The 19,522-nt window shown below is 37.8% G+C and overlaps 2 protein-coding genes across 2 annotated transcripts in view; both read right to left on the bottom strand.

The window, feature by feature from the left end:
- asah1b (N-acylsphingosine amidohydrolase (acid ceramidase) 1b) overlaps positions 1-943 on the bottom strand; it is a 9,650-nt gene extending 8,707 nt beyond the window's left edge. Inside the window, exons 1-4 of the mRNA XM_031863119.1 lie at positions 811-943; positions 646-692; positions 279-369; positions 108-194 (exon numbers count right to left, since the gene is read on the bottom strand). Coding sequence (XP_031718979.1) covers positions 108-194; positions 279-369; positions 646-692; positions 811-879 — 294 coding nt within the window. The 5' untranslated portion in view covers positions 880-943. The remainder of the gene's footprint in view (positions 1-107; positions 195-278; positions 370-645; positions 693-810) is intronic.
- Positions 944-1,942: 999 nt separating this feature from the next.
- Positions 1,943-12,066, bottom strand: frg1 (FSHD region gene 1). Its single transcript, XM_031863383.1, has 9 exons — positions 11,954-12,066; positions 10,585-10,652; positions 10,249-10,371; positions 8,011-8,068; positions 7,557-7,671; positions 6,527-6,631; positions 6,236-6,327; positions 3,799-3,909; positions 1,943-3,096 (listed from the first exon to the last, which is right to left on the bottom strand). Exons 1-9 carry the CDS (start codon positions 12,010-12,012, stop codon positions 3,060-3,062), a joined length of 768 nt encoding a protein of 255 aa, XP_031719243.1. The 5' UTR covers positions 12,013-12,066; the 3' UTR covers positions 1,943-3,059.
- Between the last annotated feature and the right edge of the window lie 7,456 nt (positions 12,067-19,522).

Raw genomic sequence — 19,522 nt, 5'->3', positions numbered from 1 at the left:
ACACAGAGAGAGAGAGAGAGAGAGACACACAGAGAGAGAGAGACACAGAGAGAGAGAGACACAGAGAGAGAGAGACACAGAGACACAGAGAGAGAGATAACACTCACCAGTGTAATGTCAACGAGCTCAATCAGCCTTCCACTGGGAACAAAAGCGTTGGCCAAGTCTCTGATGGCCTGAATCACGTTGACCAGCTTCAAAGAAAAAGATCAGGAGTCAAATAAATAAAACAGGCGATATTTCTGTGAGGCTAGTTTAAAGTACTTCTTCGTTCTTACATCAGTTTTTTTGTCAGTAATTAGAGCCGTCCATCTCTCGCTGGGCGGGGAGTCCAGGTCCACTGTGTACCAACGGACCGCTCCTCTGAACCTGATTATGATAACATCAGAGTCAAAACGTCACCGACTAGGGGTGCATTTTTATTTATGCATTTTGAATTAACTGCTGATGCCATTCTGGCTAATTCTGTCTCAAGTAAATCACAGTTTAATCCAATTACTCCAGAAAACTACAGCAGCCCACAAAACAGGAAAACAACATATTACCAAGCGAAGGTTATCAGCTAACTCGTTAAAATGACTTTTACACACGTATGTCACTCACGTGGGGCCGTTAAAATGACTTTTACACACGTATGTCACTCACGTGGGGCCCGTCGGTGGATACATGTCTGCACGACAGTCTTCTGTATACTGTAAATAAATAGACATGAAATGTTTGTGTGTGACTTCAGAGAAACACAGATCAACGCAGCTTTTTTCAAAACGAACATGTTAAACAGCATAATGTTTACGCAGCAATGTCGCTTACCGGTGGGATGAACTGTGTCGTTGTAGCGGAAAATAAAGCCGCTACAATTATTAAAACACAGAGAGACATTTTTGGAGGATTTCACTCAAACTGTTGCTCGTCCAAGAGGCTGCTGCTGTTTACCGCGTGACAGGGAAATTTGACTGATATGTGAAGGGAAACCGGAAGTTCTGTAGCGGCATACAATGCTTTTGTACAAATAAATATCAATAAGTGATTACACACATGAAGGATTATTCACATACGTTTTCAAAGAAATTAAATATAAAAAAAATCCGTTCCTTTTATTTGCCATAAAAGCAAGAACCTCCGACAAAATAGTGAGGTAGTGATACAAAAACACCCCTCGAAAGAGATCCCCAGTGGTAGTGTCCATGCGGAAGTGAAAATACATAACATGACCAACTGCGATGGTAAGAATCACAATAATATAATCTATAAAGAAAGAAGACATATGACAATTGTTGTAAACTAATCACATAAATCATTGTGTGGAATCTGTGTGGTCAGCGAGATACACTGTGTGTACTCACATAAACATACAAACCAGTGTTGGAAAGTAACTAAGTACATTTACTGAGGGGCTGTAACGTTACTTAAGTACAATTTTATGGGACTTTGCTTATTTCCATGTATGCTTCTTCAGACTACTCCACTGTATTTCAGAGAAAAGCATTGTACTTTTTACTCCACTACATTTATTTGACAGAATTAGTTACTAGTTACTTTTTTCAGATGATTTTTCATAAAACATAATCAAATTAAATACAATACCTTGTAACATATCAAACTAGTCATTCCCGAATTTTTGGGCTTGTGAGCCTTTATAAAAAATGAGACCCCAAAAGATACTTCAGACCTGTTTCATAGAGATAAACAAACATGTTTCACTTGGAATCATATTAATACCACTTATTTACTTTATACAGAGGGTCATTTTATTATAAATGGAATGGACTTCACTTGACAGCATTCATACTTAAAAAAGCCATCAGGAAATGAACAGTAGCAAGACTGGCACAGTCCTAATAAATCCAGACATTTAAATGTACTAGTCTAAAGCTGACTTTCAGTAAGTGCTTCAGCTTAAAAAAATGAACTTATTTATTGCTGTGCGTCACAATCACATCAGAGTTGCTATTTCATAAGTCGGTGGGAGTAATGGACACAATATAATCATTTTATTTCCACAAATGGTCCCCATCTGTAGGTTTGCACTTTTTAATGAAACAGCAGTTTTAGGATTCATATCAAATTATTTCGCAGACCCCCTGACAGAATCACTGGTTTAGTTCCTCTAATTGTTCCGAGCCCTCCCTTCCACTGGGGGGGGGGGTCTGTGCCCTGTTTGCCGTCTCTTTTCTGTCTTTCAGGATGTTGATCGTCAGCTAATGAGCCACACCCGAGGCTGCTGTGGTTCCAGCTTTAAAGTCTCTCCACCTGAACATTGACGGTCTCTTCCTTGGCTGCTGTATAGTTTAGTTTGTTTCAGACATTTCCACACATGCTGACATTACTGATTACAGACACTCCGTGTTTGTTTTGTATTGTTATCCTTTAAATAAATGTGTTTATTATTTTTACACTTGTCTGGTCTCACATTTATGTGGCAGCCTTTGAGTCGGGTTGTAACATAATAATATCCCCTTTAAACTTTTCAGATGGTTTGATTCAAAAAAACGTTTTATGCCCAAATAACCTCATATTTTACAAGTCTTAGAAAATACACATTTTTAACCTTTTTTCATCTTTCGTACACGTAATCATTCCACAACCCCTCAGATGCATCTTGTGACCCTTTGGAGGAAGCCTGACCACCAGGTTATGAACCACAAGCAAACTGTATATTAAGTATACAGTATTAACAATCTAATGTCATATATGATGAATCAACCACACGGCATTAGTCGGCAGATTGAGTACTTTGTTTTGCTGTTAATAATTCTGTACTTATTTTACAGTGTTGTATCAATGTTTTTACTTAAAGGGTTAGTGTACCTCTTCCATGAGACACAGCAAAGTAAATGTATGGTTAACTAACATAGGCCGATGGGTCATCTGAATACTATAAATGTCACCATTAAGATTCATTCAACTGGCTGCTAAAAATACACGGAGACCATAGAGCAGATTTGACCATGTCATTTTATTAAAAATATTAAAAACAAAACAGAAATCAGATCAAATGGCCAAATCTTTAAAATCAAGACATTTACAAAGACATGGCAGTAACCTACACAGTTGAGTCTTCACTTGCAGTACCGGTCTGCTTTCATTTTGCTTCTCCTGTAATAAAAAGAAAAAAACATTCACTCAGTGCAACAACATGTCAGTGCAATCAATTTATATTCTGTTATTAATTCAATGTCTATTTATAGAAAGATGTTTTACTGTTCTGATAAACAACTGATAATTGGGTTTTTATACCGTCCATGCAGCTTTGTTTAGTGCTTGTTGACACAGAGTGTGAAATATGTTAACCTGCATGAATTCTCACATCTCCTACTTCTTATTACTGTGAGGTTGATGATGTGAATAGATTTCTCAATCTGTTATAATGACAGCAGGGAGGCCACCTCAATTACCTGCCACATGTTCAACTAACACATCTAATGCTGCAAATAAAAACACAAAAGAAATGGAGGCTGGTCTGGGTCTACACAAATATATCAATGTAGGAAGGTGTTTAAAGGTAAACAATTACAATAGCAGACACATTATTTAGAAATGTATTATAAGGAGCTTTGCAATTTGTTTGTATTTATTAATTCAGAAATTAAACCTAAATGCCAGCCTCTGATTGGCCTTGTATATCACTGTGTACTGGAGTACTTTGATGGATTTTATATAAATAAAAAATGTAATGCTGTGAATTTGCAGCTTGATTTTATACCTTCATGTAAACATTTCCTTGAAGGAACAATTAAGGAAGAGTGATAAGACAAAGTGAATTAGGTGTTTGAGAATAAATAACTAATATTTCCGCACCTGTCGAGCAACTCTTCGTGAAACTTCCCGTCTGTTCTGGCTCTCTTCAGCGTGGATGAGTCTCCCTCATTGACCCGGAGCCGCCGATCTTGAAAACTCTGAAACTTCTTCCTGTAATTCACACAGCAGCATTAATAAGACTATTACCAAAGGAAGTGCAAAGGCAAATGACACACCACCCCGATCCACACATACATAAAAACACATTTCCACAATTGATCCTCTTTGGAGAACTGGCACTGAGGCTCTAAGAAGCTAAATCTCTGAGAAGAACTCCAAACATTAAGGCCAAGTATTAACTAAAGCAGAATATCTAAATGGTGACAGTGGCAGCTAAATAGCAATTAAGCTGAATGTCTAAGCTAACAAGCTGCCACAAACCAACACAGACTGTATTATTATTTAAATATTCAGCTATGGCTGGAAGTGGAATTTGTTAATGACAGTGTAAATCAAAATTTAGGCTTAAATGTTTTGAGTTCTGCAGGAATGAGACCTAAAACCGAGAAATTATTACTTTTTTTGCCAATTTAATTTCAATCTTAATGGGTTTTTCAAATGTTTTTTTGGTTAGATGCCTCAAAAAAAAAAATAATTCCACTTATTAATTTTAAAGCCTTTAGTCGTCTTAAAAAAGGTGGTCGCTAACAAGTGGCTAAATGAGGCCGCTATCTATCATGGCAAACATTATTCTGCCTTTTGAAGTATAAAAGTGTTATTTTTGAGATTACCTTGCTGAACAAAACTTGTAACTTGTGTTTGCCAAAGAGCTTCATTTCTGCAATACTCCAAAATCCAATAGAAAAATGCCATTTTATTTTGATCGATGGCACCAGTGCGACGCTAACTTCCGTTAGCTTGGCCCACAAAAACACGTCGTCCCTGCAGCACATGTATCTAAATAAGCTCTGCCATAAACATTTAGCAAGGTACCACTGCATCGTGTGATAGGCTGTGAGCACTTTATCCTCCTGTCAGTGTGAACCTTCATGAACATTTCCCCTTTAATATGTGCAAAGGACATCCTAAAATATTTAAATATAAAATAAAAAGTTATTCTAAAGTAGGCAATCTTAACAATGTGTTCCAGTATGCATCTAGCCAGAAACTTCTTTGATATTTAGTCTCTCTTTGCTCTGCTTGTGTTTTATGATCCCCAAGCTGCACTCCATCCTAAAAGGCATTTTAGACGCTAAACACTACATCAAGACACAGGCTCAAGGGCAGCCATTATCAACATGTCAACATGATGAGTCCATTTCCCCAGCATTCATCTGAAACAAATAATAGAGCCGGAACACCAGCCAAAGCATGCCAAGCAAGAAAACTGTTTCAGACATATTGCCTTGAACTTAATAAGCTGCAGACGGGCCGTATATACTGTATATGAAACACTTGCAGCATCCGAAGCTGATATGTGGTGTTGCTCGCGCTCTCTTCCCGCTCTAACAGCAGACCATCAATTGCATCTTTAAAGGCGGAGGACTGATGAGGGAGTAGCTCAAAGGCCTCATCTCACATCCGGTGATTTTGTTGTCAAAATGTTGTGGGTGCAGACTGACACGGTGTGGAGATAATGGGGAAGGAAATCACCCTAAATTCTCCTCAGTCGAAATAAAGTGCTTCAGCACTCATTTCAGAGGAGGCTGAAAGGTAAACTACTTAAACTACAAAACGTCAAGCTGCTGTGAAATAAAACTGTAGTTATTGATACAATGTGACAACAGCTTAAAGACAAATACCACTTAAAAAAAGTCACTTCCTGGAGCCACTTTCAAGGAAAGCAAGAGACACAGTTTATGCTAAACTGACAATAAATTCATTCGATATATACTTTTCAAACAATTAACTAAAAATAATTTGTAATGTAAATGGATTTTTTCTGAGGCATTTTAGTAAACCAATTATCATCAACTGACCAAAACTAATTATGGGGGTCATGTGACTTTATTTATTAGTATATCTATTTATTTATTTATTTATTATGGTTTGTATGTGTGATTGTTTGTATTATTTGTATGTATTCAACACTGTCAGTGATAGCATTACTGTGTATACATGTTGACTGGTGAGCATCTAGGACACACGTTTCTCATCATATGAAAATACTCTGGTGGCATTTTTTGATGGTTTTCTATCCAGGTAATCAACCCACAACCCTCAGATCTGTGTTTTCCCTCGGTGGACGTGTATTTAACACGCATGTAAACAAACTATAAAACAGCGGCTGCCTCCCCTCACTGCCCTAATTTGAAAGCACTTGGGTGAAAGAACTCCTGATTGGCTCTTAAATTTCACATTAAATGCAGCACAAAAGGGGAAACTGAACCTGGTGGAAAATGGTCAAACAGTAAATTAAAAGTTATATGCAGAGAGATGCCCTCATTTGCTATTGATTGGGCTTGCTTGTGCACACATAAAAAGGGAAGTTACTTACACATAATTGACCTCACAAGACTTCACGTTGCCCCTGTCTGCCTCTATGATGTCATCTTTACGCTTGATCTCTTGTTCCGCACTGGATCTGATCTGCAGAAAAAAAAAAAAAAAAAAAGAGAGAAAGAGGGAGAAGCTTAGCATTAAATATCAATGCCGTGTACCCCCTGAAGTGAGGTCACAAACATTTTCCCCCTTCCATCTCAACAGTCGGGACCCCACAGAGACGGCACGCTTAAAGCAAAAAGGATTAACATGCAACCTTGTGGAAGGAACCCAATTTACACATCACCTTCACCATCTCGCCATCCCCTGCCGTCTTGGTCTTGGCCTCGATGTCCCCAGTCTCACTGTAGGAGATGAAACAACTATTTGCTGCCATGAGAGCCATTTTGCCCTGAGGCAGAACAGGAAGAAGACAAGAGAGGAGAAGGCGGTTGATTAGATAGATTTGCAGCAGGACTGGTTGTCGTGAGAGACATGAAAAGGTCACCTGATATTTGATGTAAAAGAGTCTCAAGGTTGTGCCGGGCAGCTTGTTTATAGGTTCACCAAAGCATCGAGGCGAGCAGTGCGCTACAGCGATAAGGTAGACGCGTTCTGCATAATGAATTGGTTGTTTTTACAGTTACTACAGCTGAGTGCTCTCTCTCTCTCTCTCTCTCGTGGGCTTCACTCTAAATCAGCCACGAGGCGAGACGTGAAAGGCAGAGGACAGCGGTACAGTACGCCACTGCTGCAAAGACTGTATTCATTTCAGTCACTAACTGTTGTTCATATGTGCATCAATAGAAAAAATTTCAATAACAATATTTATTCTAGCATTCATGCAGTCTTGCACGATTTGTACCTACGGCTGAAACGAGTGACTATTTTCATCATCGATCAATCTGCAAATTATTTTCTCATTTCACGTTTGTGAAAAATGTCCGTCTCTATATTCAAATAACCCAAGTTAACATATTAAGATGTTTGTTTGTTTTGTTTTATTCAACCAACTGTCCAAACCGCCAATTATTCAGTTTATTATCATATATGACCAACAAATGCATTAAATGGTCACAAAAGAAACTGGAACCAGAGAAATGTTTGCATTGTTTGCTTGAAAAATGACAATAGTAGTAAATTGTTGCTGATCACTTTTCTGTTAATCAACTCATGTATTCATCAATGAATCGTTTCAGCCCTACTTGTATTAAAGAGAAGATGGCCTCACATTATGGCCCAATGACTTTGTTGTTGTTTAACTGAAGTTCCCCCCCCCCATTGGAGACATGCCAAGACATGCCAAAGACTATAGACGCTGTAGAAGATCCACTCACATTCTCGAAGACTGTTTCCCATTGTTCCCTGGAGCCAATGGCGTCAGAGCGGCCTACGACCAAACCCTCAGAGTTGATACCCAGGTACTTGCCATATCCAGACTTCAAGGCTATCCTGCAACAACGTGATGGAATTCTACGGTGACAGTACACTGACACGGGCCTTTTCAATGCCTCAAAACAACAGAACAGGCTAATCTGATGTTTATTTAAAAAAAAAAAACTGAGTTATTTCCCTGGCTTTACAGAGTATTTAGGTTTAGTAATATTAGTTTAGAGTTAATCTAAGACTCGCAGCTAAAGAAATGGCTCCAGAATAGGTCACACCTCCACAAGGACAGGTTAAAATTACTCTTCTCTAAAAGAATCCTTGCAGAAGCGAAGTACTAAATCTGTTGGCGAAGGATTATCTGTGGATGCTAATTCCATCAGCAGTTTGTCTTTGTTTACCCACCTTGTGTCTGAGAGCTTGACGGCAGTAAACTGTTCTGTGGGGTCGGGTCCTTCATCCTCTGAAACACATAAAAAACATTTACCTTTTAAAGATTTTACGGTTCTTAGTATTGCTTTTTAAATGGCTCTATGTTGCTCTATATACAGAATTTTTTGATTATTTTAGATTTGTGAATAATAGGGCCTCTCTCTACCTGTTAAAAAAAAAAAAAGGTATATATATATATTTTGGGCACTGATCTTTTAGGTTAGACAGAAAAAGCTTCTGCCACACAAAAACAATCATTTAGTGTTTAATTAATTACGGTGTAAAAATGATGTTCCATTATTAAAATGTGCATAATTCTTTTCTCGTGGTAAGTTTATACTTGAGAGCTGCTTCATGTTTAAGTAATGCGTTCCTTGTAATTAATAATGCAAACCCTCCGGCTACTCAGCGCTGTGCTCATCTGGATCCGTTGCAGCAGCACGGAGGCATTTGAAATAAGACACGAAAGGAACTGTTGCGTTGCATTTCAATTCTCTATTCTGTGCCGAGGTCTACCGAGTTCTCCCGTGATTTCATTAAGTGACCTGCTTGCGATTAGGTCGCTTCCTGTCCTTTGCAATAAATCAAAGTTTCGCACAATTTCTAGTGCATCAAACAGGCGAGGTCAAGGGAGCGCAGAGCCTGCGAGACATTAACGAGGAACGCATTAATAAAGTAGAGGGAAAATGTGACACACCCTGCTTCTTCAAAAGGCGGATTATCTTTGGAATATGTCAGATGGTGACCCTCGGAGTTGGCTAAGAGAACATCAGCATGTTTCCTCTGACCTGAGGGTGAATGTGAACACTTTTTTGGCAGTCTTCTAAAACGCTGCATCATCCAGACAGTGGCGGCTCTGCAGAAAAATCCAGCGAAGAGGGGAAAATCTCTAACGTCTCTTTCAATACTGCTAGCTCGCATCCACTTTCATCTCCTGGAAATGAGCTTATGTGCATGCAGAGGATGAGGAGGAACCACTAAGGGATTTGGGATGTTTCAATCTAGCAGCCATTTTTTCACTGGTTCTCACAAAACGTGGGCTGACTTTTTTGTTAGTCGTGTCTCTTTCAGAGCAACACTCGAAAACTCAGAGTTAGCTCTGTCCTTACCCTTAACTCAACCCCCGTTCAGCCGTATGGAGTCTGGTGTCTGGATTTACTACTTAAATACTTAGGCTACTGCTTTGTGGACTGAAGGCAAACCCCCCCCTGTCATCCCCACAACGCCTGGCGCCTACAGTAAATGTAAACTCAAAATTGAGTTTTAAGTTCTTCAAGTTTGTACAACTGTGGTCTAAGCAAGCAGATGTAGAATTTGCATCTTCATCTAAATTGCAGACAAAATGAAATGCATAACGGCTTACATTCCACATGGTGCTATTCTTGCATTGTAATCCTGCTTTGCTATTTCTCCCAGGTAAAGTCCCACTCACGTCTTCTGTGCTACATATATAGATTCATCATCCTGGGTAAGGCTGGCTGATATGGATCTATTCATGCGTTTGACGTAGCTAATGGTAATGGAGGTTGCATTGGGTTAACTTGTGATGCATTCAAGCTCTATTCTGTAAAAATGAGTATTGGGTGAAGGTAAATCATGTTTACATGATCATAATGTAATTGTGAAAAAGAATGTAAAATGTAGTTGTTGGCAAGAAAATCCTCACTTTTGAGAAGCTGGGAGCAGCAAATGTTTGGTACTTTTACTGAGAAATGATCAAAACAATTAATGGACTATCAAAATAGTTGCCCTTTAATTTGGTCTTGATCGACTTATCAACGGTAACATGATCATATCATCGGTGTACAATTCAACTTGAAACACAATAATATTGAATAATTGAGCAGCCATACACCTGGGCATTTTACAGCATTATTCCATCTTCCACATCATAATATTATTAAATAAACACTTAAAAATGTGTCCTACTCAGGCTCAGAAAATGACCCGGGTTAAGAGCAAAAAAGCACTAAAATCTGAACGGGTCAGTGGGACAATTGTTCCCTATGGATGGCTATCAATGAGTCTCTAGCAAATATTTAGATTGACCAGAAGCTTTATAAATTGTTGCCATCTTACAGCCAGCAACAGCAGAAAATAACTCACCAAAACTTTAAATCTTGAATAGAAATATTAGTATAAACTAGATCAAAATGAGTAAAACCCACGAGAGCAGCGTGAAAGGCTAGACTCTCCACTGCGTCTTCTCACCTTTGTGTGGTGCACCGAGTGTGAATAGGCCACTATCCAGAGCATGGATGTAAGCGCTGTTCTGCATCTCGATGGCAATTGTTCCAGATATTTCCCCAAAGTTGCTGATGGCCCACCAACCACCTGCAGGGCAGAAAGACCCAAATGTCACAAGATGCAACAATACATGGCAACACAGCAACCGTAAGGTGCAGCATCCAATCAGTACAATTGTTGCACTTTAGTAAAAAAAAAAAAAAAAAAAATCATATCAGGAAAAACAAATGGAAAGAAAAACAGGTTCTCAAGAGTCTTTGGTTTGTTTTTACAATTCAAAAACACAGTACATAAACATACCAATAACATCAGCTTTTTCTTCACCATCTCCTGCTTTTTTCTTCTTATCTTTATGCTTCCTCTTTTTCCTGTGAACAAATAGAATAAAACATGTCTTCATTAGTGTTCAGCTTGCTAAATGTTGAATTACACAATTAGGCCTTGCAAGCATTTCCATAACATTAAAGTTGTTGGGCTGGCATATTTATTTGTCGAAAGTGAACACATTTAGATAATGCACAAAGACTCTTAAAGTCAATAACAAATCATTGAGTCATCGTTGCTTTAAAAAAAAAAAAAGAGAAAAGAATTATGGTTCTAGGACATGAGCTGAATTAAAAGAGTAACTTAACACCACTGCTCTGTCTTATTTCAAGAGTTGCAAAAAAAAAGGTAATAAAAATACCACCCAACAATAAAGTAAATTACGCCTAACTTTATGTATGTATTGTTAATTATAACCTGTGAATATGAAACCCAGAAATGCCTCAAAATAAAAAAAGAGTTCAAGGGGAGTTTTGGGGTTTTCTGTTTGTGTCCTCTCATCCCATATTGTTGTTTTTAAAAATTTAAATTGATTAAGCCTTCTGCAATCTAGAGACTGAGTTTTCTTTGTTTGTTTTCCTCTCAACAGTTTCTGTGATTTATAATCTAATACGTCGACTACGTTTTCTACATGTACTTCATCAAAAGTAGGTAAGCCTGTTGCTCAGGCTTACATATATATATATACACATATACACATATATACATATACACACATATACACATATATACATATACATATACATATACATATATACACACATATACATATACATATACATATATACACACATATACATATACATATACATATATACACACATATACATATATATATACATATATATATGTATATACATATACATATACATACACATACATATACATACACATACATACATATACATACACATACATATATATATATATATATATATATAACATTTCAGGCTAGTATGGTTAGTATCATCATGCACCTCAATGGCTTAACCTGAGGATATCTAACGATTCTGCTGACGTTTAAACTGCTTTTGGACAAATTAAAGTTAGCTTGCTCATGGTTGATCCACAGTTGATGTTTAGCTAACGTTAACTAGCATTAGTTAAACAAGACGATAATGTGTTTGCTAAGAACAGCCTTTGCCTCCATGCTGATAGTTAAACGTTTAAGAGCGGCTTTTAGAGAAATAAACAGTAGCTTTACAGGTGTTTCACGAAGCTAACGCTAATGTTTTAGCTACAGCTAGCTTTAGCATAGGCTACAAAACCTCCGTAAATTAGTCGTAGATTGAACTGAAGATTGTAACGTTAGTGATCAGTGGTACTAAGTAAAATAAACACTTACCCTTTGTTAAGACCTTTCAAAACCAGTTTGGTTGATTTTACGTGAGAATAGTCAGCCATAGCTCGACCTAGCTAGTGGTTAGCACAGCTACTAGACGATACTTTCAGGCACAAGTACGGCGGCCGCGGAGGCACATTCAAAGTCTGATCCAAATGTCCACTCAGCCATCAGTCTATGCATCCAACAACGTTTCCAACACTAATATACAATATATATACATATATATATATATACATATATATATACATATATATATGTATATATATATATATATATACACATATACATATATACATATACACATATACATATATACATATATATATACATATACACATATACATATATATATACATATACACATACACATATACATATATATATACATATACACATATACATATATATATATATATATACATATATATACACATATACATATATATACACATACATACATATACATACACATACATATACATACACATACATATATATACACATACATATAGATATTTCAGTTTTTCTTTTTTAATAAATTTGCAACAATTTCTACATTTCTGTTTTTTTCTGTCAAGATGGGGTGCTGAGTGTACATTAATGAGAAATAAAATGAACTTTTTTGATTTTAGCAAATGGCTGCAATGAAACAAAGAGTGAAAAATTTAAAGGGGTCTGAATACTTTCCGTACCCACTGTACACACACACACACACACACACACACACACACACACACACACACACACACACACACACACACATACATACATATATATATATACACCCATATAATGTAGGCTACTTATGATCAGGATATGATCAGGATTGAGGTCAGGGTCTGAAGAAGTGGTATTTGTCTTTTCTTGCGCACACACACTCTCACAGCACCAGAAAATGTTCTCTGAGTCAAACCTCTGAGACACTTACCACAAATTAAAAAATAGTCACACCAATCAACTGGTAAGGAAGGGTGACCTCAGGGATGGTGTTCTTATATGACTGTGTATGCTGATGTTGCCTTGCCTCATTTAACAGGAAAGACCCAATCAGGAGCCTGGGACAGGAGGTATTAAATAATCCGTGGACCCTGTGAAGGAGTAAAATAAATTAGACAGTGGCATGTGCTATCTGCTCAGTACAGTAAACCTCAATTGGTAAGAACTCAATCATCCAACAGCAAAAAAAGGCCAGAGAAAAATGGATGACGGCAGCCAGACTAACCATACTAACTCCAGCACAAAGCATATCTTAACTGATGCAGGGGAGGAACTGTAATACCTTAGTGAGACGTGTTGTGTTGCTTTGCCTGAGGAAAAGTTGGTTCAAAGTATACGGAAGATTAATCTGGTCAGAAGAGTCTTGTAAGCTTTGAGAAAGTTAGCCGGTGGGGTTTTCAGAAGTCATGAATCAACATTTTACCCTGCCTCAACTGAATCCCATTTGTGTTCCCTCTGTTATTTGTCAAATTCAATGATACTTTGACAGCAATCCCTGTTGTTGATGGGATTAAACAGCCATAACTTGTACCGAGAGAGCTGAGTGGTTAAGCCCATAAGTACTTAAAAAGAGCTGACAGAAGACGGTGTCAAGCAAAATGATAACTTAAATGCTATATCACCTGATTCTGCAGGCTGATATAAAGATGCCACGCTCTAGTATATCACTTCAGTGCCTTTACTCATGTCTTAATACATTTTAATGAATAATTCACCAATGATCAGTTAAAAGCTCTTAGTACTGACAACATATGGGCTGTCAGGGTTGTGAAAAGTGCATTTTGATGGTTTTTATCCTTTCTATTTGGTAAGGCAGTCATACATGTTTATACTTTACTCTCCAATAAGCCATGACGTCTGTAGTTGTACAGTTTCAATTAAATCAAAGCCTATGGTTGAATCTATTTATCAATAGTCATTATGTATTTATGATCTGTAATTACATCTCCATATTGTAGCAGTTTTCATTGTCAATGACAATGATTCAATTTGCCAGTTACCACGGGAATATGCATGCATGTAAACCAGTACTACTATTTTTAATTTGATCTCACTGATTTCAGCCTCACTGTTTACTGTTCACTCTCCTAATGCCTAATTCCTAATGCTGTATTTGACTTTTGTGGTAGTTCACTGTAGAGCTTTTACCAACAGACTCATCCAGACAAGACAAGACTTTATAATAAATCACCTCTGGCCAAATCAATCTCACAACTATAACACTTTTACACTGTTGTTTGTTGGTTTGGTTAAATCTTTGCACTGTTGTTTAGTTAGTTCATTTTAATATTATTCTATTTCATTGTATATATTGTGCATTTTTATATTTCATATTTTTTACTCTGTTATTTTTTATTACTCTACCTATTAATGCTGCTGTAGTGAAAAAATGTCCCCTTGTGGGATTAATAAAGTAACTATCTATCTATCTATCTAATGGGTCTAAATGATACATTATAGAGGTAGCCAAAAAGACAATGCATGTGTCATGCTGGAGAAGCAAAGCTTAAATATAACAAATCTGACTCTTTTTATTTAGATATTCAACATTAAAGCACCAACAACTCTGATACACTAAACCAACAAAAATTGGAAGCAAGAAAACAAAATATTCCACAGCTGTTACCTAAACCTCCTGTCATCTGTATATTTAATGAGTCACTGACACATCACAATACCAGTGATCATACTGTGCCATCACAAAGACAAGCTTGTAGAGTGACTGAAAATCCTCCTCACAATATGTAGGATGATACATTTTGTGCAAATCATTTAACAGTACCACACCTCTCTCAGTCTAAACTGTCATTTTGTGAAGGATGAGTTAATTCAGGATCACTTCTATGTCCTTTGTGTCTTTCATGTCCTTTCTTAAACTGCCTTTTGTCTAACAAGTCTGCCTGCTCCATTAGCCGCCTTTCAACTGTGAAAAAGCACATTTATCATCCTTTATATACTGTACAAAACCCACAACAGCGCTGACAAGGAATTAACTCCTCAATGCTGAGGTGCAATCTTCTTCCTGTTTGTACCCAACTCTGCATTGCAGATGATTAAAAAAAAAAAAAAAAGCAGTTTTATTTCTTGTTTGAGCCAAAGGGTTTGATGTGAGTCGACCATCTGCACCACTTTGATCCAGACTGAAATATCTTGACAACAAAGGACGGATTGCCATACAAGATGTGTGCAGACATTCATGTTCTCCAGACAATAAACTCAAATGAATTTCGTGATCCCCTGACTGATCCTCTTCTACCACTGAGAGGTTGACATTTTTGGTTTTGAGAGATGTATCTCAACAACTGCTGGATGAATTTCCATATAATTTATAAAATCATTTTCTTATTATTTATTTTAATATAGATATTAAAGGTCTACAGAGAATGAATCACAATTAATGTCCAACGGATATCTTTGAGGCCAGTACCCATACATCAGAGACAATGCTGTTTCTTTTTTTTTTTTTTGCATAAATAAGCATGCATGTTAAACATCCTTTACATTTGATATTTTATTAAAACAACAACAACTGTTTACTGAGTGAGACATTTGACAGTTAGAAAGTTAACTTGTCAGTGCTTTCTGGAGGCAAAATATAAAATACTGTTTCTAAATTGACTCAAAACATATTTTTTGTTGTTTATTGGCCGACATACCAATTTGTCTTTCAATCTCTAATTCAAATGATTTTGGTGATTCTTTAACTTTTTATCTTGCGCACCATGCAGGTCAAAATGTTCAATTATCCAGTACAATGAATATCAATATCTGCCTTCATGGTTCCCAGAGCATGTATAGAAAAGACTTTGCTGGTCCCCTAAAAAAACATCTGGAAAACGGTGCTGGGGAAAGGGACGCCTGGACCACCTGGCCCCAGAAAAGCTTAATTAAATGGCTCCTACATGATGTCACTTATTCCAACACACTCTCCTCACACCTTTTCTAATTACTTCTCTCTTGGACTTGTTTGTTGTGCCTCTCCCGTCCTTCCTTCTGCGCCTCTTTCAGCTGTTTTTCATCCCTCTCCAACAAACTTTTACTTATGAAGTCACTTCTGTCACACTCCACCTCACCCTGCCACCCCCGCCCCCCTGACCCCCCTCCTGTCCTACATCTGTCACATATAATCCTCCGGTGGGGATTTAGGTGATAGAAGGTTAAGTTGCTGACAGTGTGGAGCAGGTGTTTTCATAAGTGGCAGCGTGCTGTTACACTGCACTTTGGCCACACTTTCACTTTGTCAATGTCACCGCTCCTTCACGATGGGTTTCCTCTGCTTTCACGGTATGTGTTTGTACAGACTGACAAAGTTTATGATGTGGACGACATCTGAGAGACGGAGACAGATGAAGATGGATTAAGTGACTTAGTTAAAAAGGGTGTAATGATGTAATTTCCTGAGAGTGACACTGGGGAGGAGAGTGAAATGTTGGACAGGTGGAGGATTTAAATGAATGGTCTATTTATGCCATTCTTCATTTGTAACGTGGTTATTTACACTATATTTCAATTAAATTGATGACAATATTTAGGTGAGATGTGAAATAAATCACAGCACATAAAGATCCATGTAAAAGCCGGATTAATGAGTTACCTTCTTTTAATATATCTTAATGACAGTTTTTTTAATAATACCATTACATTTTCTGCAATGTATTCAGGCTTCACTTGAGTGAAATTACCTGTCACATGGTAATCGTGTAACAGAATATTGCATCTCAGGTTGTGATTGAACGCAATGTGAAAAGGAAGACTCTTTTGAAAAGAGAGTGCCGAACATGCATTTATATTCTTGTATTATTAAATGGAGGGCACAAAAAACATTTATCAACAAAAGACATAAAGGTAAGAAGATTAACTTGAGAAGTGCAAGGAGAGCTATTTATCCTCGGATGAATAGAGTGCCTGCCTTAATACTTTTCATGGTGGACTGGACTGCGGTATTACTTAACTTCATGGATTTCTGGTTTTGGAAATTGACTAGAGTCTACAGTCATTTAGAGGTCTTATGGCAATTTCGCTGCAAGTTATGGAAGAGAGGAGTTCAGCGAATGGATAAACACCTGTGACATTTGCTTTCAGGACTATGTTCTAGGTAACAATTTCCACACCACCTTTATTCTTTCCTCTCTTCCTAGATTTTGAATGCCTCCTTGCAGGGAAATTATCTCCACGTTGGATTGTATTTAATTATTTTAATCCATAAATCACACAGGCTTTATTTGAATTGTAGACTTCCTGATATAACTAAATCACAGTTCACTGATATCTACACAAATGTGGTGTACACACGTGTACTGTATATGCTCTCTATAAAGATGAAACTGTATTTTAAATTGTCTGTAATTCTGTCAATGCATCAAACAAACATATGTTACTCATCAAGGTTATTGAGGAAATAAAAGTTGTTAAAAACTTTTACAGCCTGCAACAGCCCGCTGCCCCTGAGGACCATATTCAGTGCCAGCTTTTATAAAAAGTACACTGCCTGCTGTCTAATTATAAACTTTCTGAAACCAGTCATTTTGTGAGCTACTGCAAATAAACTTCTTTTGATACAATTTTCCATACGTGGATGCAGGATTGTTGAAGGCATGTGTTTTTCCAAGTTCAAAATGATGACTTGCATCTCTCTCTCTCTCTCTCTCTCTCACACATTGACAAGCGCGGTGCGTTTTTGCTCTGAATGCTTAGTGCTTGCTGTCTTTGGCTCTGTGCTCTGTTGGCTTACACAGTCTTGTTCTTGCTTCAGAGCAGCCCAAATGGCGGCTTCACTCCTTCTGTCACCCTCCCTCCTGTCCTTTCACTCTATGCTCACCGTCTACACAGTCCTTTCAACCCCATCTTCACAGACCTTGAGATTGCCTTCCATCAGCTGTGAATGTTAAAAGAGACTAATTTATTAAGCAACCCGGGTCCCTCTGCAAGCAAGGCCGAGGAAGGCTGTCAGGCTGCAAGAATGACTCATCCAGGCTAATATTTTTGCACAATTCCACTGGGTGGCAGTATACACGCACGGCTCTGTGCATCACGCACAGGCCACTTAAAGCTCAGCACGGCATGCTGATGAGTTTAATTGTAAGAGACAAATTAATTGCCTTATTTACACACTCCATGGGTGGTATATTTTCTCCTCCAATTATGCCTCTACTCTTAATAAACAAATGGCAACTTTTTTTTTTTCCTCCCCTGGAGGTTTTGTAGTTTTCGAACATAAACACAGTTTTACATCAAACATTTCACCTTCAATATTTCCCGTCACTGATGGTCTCATCGGGTATTTGCCACATTACTCACTATTGCAGTGCATCAAGTCAAAAAAGCCTCTCAGAGTGTGAGGGGAGTGGCTGAATAATTCACAGTCTTGTGTATTTTTAAACTCATCCTTACATTTATAATGCAGAGAAATTGAATCGTATGACACTGACACACTGTTAATCTTTTAGTGACTGCACATTTCTGCAGGCTTTTATCTGCGAATCACTGGCAGTTAGCAAATACATGGGATGCACCTCTTGTATTTTCCTCTTGACTTTCAAAAAGATCCTTCTGACATCACCTGCAAACTGGCAGGAGTCAATCAGCGCTCTGAATCTGGTCTGACCAGCGCAGAGAAAAGTCATCATTTATCCCTAACAATTTAGAGGCTTTAAAGACACCTCTGATTAATAGGCAGTGTACACAGCAAACAGTGGAGTGCAGATGGAATGAGATGGGACATAAATCACCAGCTGGATCTGAACCAGGTTTGAACCCAGTCTCACAAGCATATGGTAATCATGCAATAATGAACTGTTGTCTGCTGCGCTCTCTGCAAGGTGTTCTCCCGAACATATTGCAATGTGTCTGTTCATACTGCTGTGGCATTGGCACTCTCCAACACAGGCATGCACGGAAACACACACACACACACACACACACACACACACACACACAGAGACGCACTTTTCCTACAACGCTCACAGAAAAAGGGCAGGGTGTTGTTTGTTGTCTTTCATCTCTCTTTAAAAATGCCAGTGTTATTGAACACATTTGTCAATGACAAAGAATATGGAATATGGAAAATGTGTGAAGTTTTACTAAGCTAAATTTGGAAGTGCAGTGTCTTTTTTTCCTTCAACATATTGACAAAGCAACAATCTCAACATAGATGAAATATTTTTGCCGTACATGTTATTTTATTCATACTGAGTGTTTTTCGAACCTCATAGTCGTTTATGGCCACTAAAGATTAAGGTATCAACAACATATGATTGCTTATAAGATTACCTTTCCAGGAACTGGACTCATATATCCAAATCAACAGTGAATCGTAGCACACTGTGAGACTGCATGCCAGTGTATGAACACCTGGTTCCACCATGGACAACATTTATAGCTGTATAGGCGAGTGAAAACCATTTGGTTTGGGTTAGTGGTTACGGTTGAATATTGATACTGACTTGAGGTTCAAGACAGGACGTAAACTCTTGCTTTCAACTCTTGTTGAAACACTTTGTACAGTCGTCACTCCATTCACCAGTTGCTTATTAATGGTATTTCTAGGAGAAGGGGTTAGAGAACTTGAACTGC

The sequence above is a fragment of the Anarrhichthys ocellatus genome, unplaced genomic scaffold, assembly GCF_004355925.1.
Source record: "Anarrhichthys ocellatus isolate YVR2014 unplaced genomic scaffold, GSC_Weel_1.0 scaffold28, whole genome shotgun sequence".
Taxonomy (NCBI): domain Eukaryota; kingdom Metazoa; phylum Chordata; class Actinopteri; order Perciformes; family Anarhichadidae; genus Anarrhichthys; species Anarrhichthys ocellatus.
This window is presented reverse-complemented; position numbering and strand designations above follow the sequence as displayed.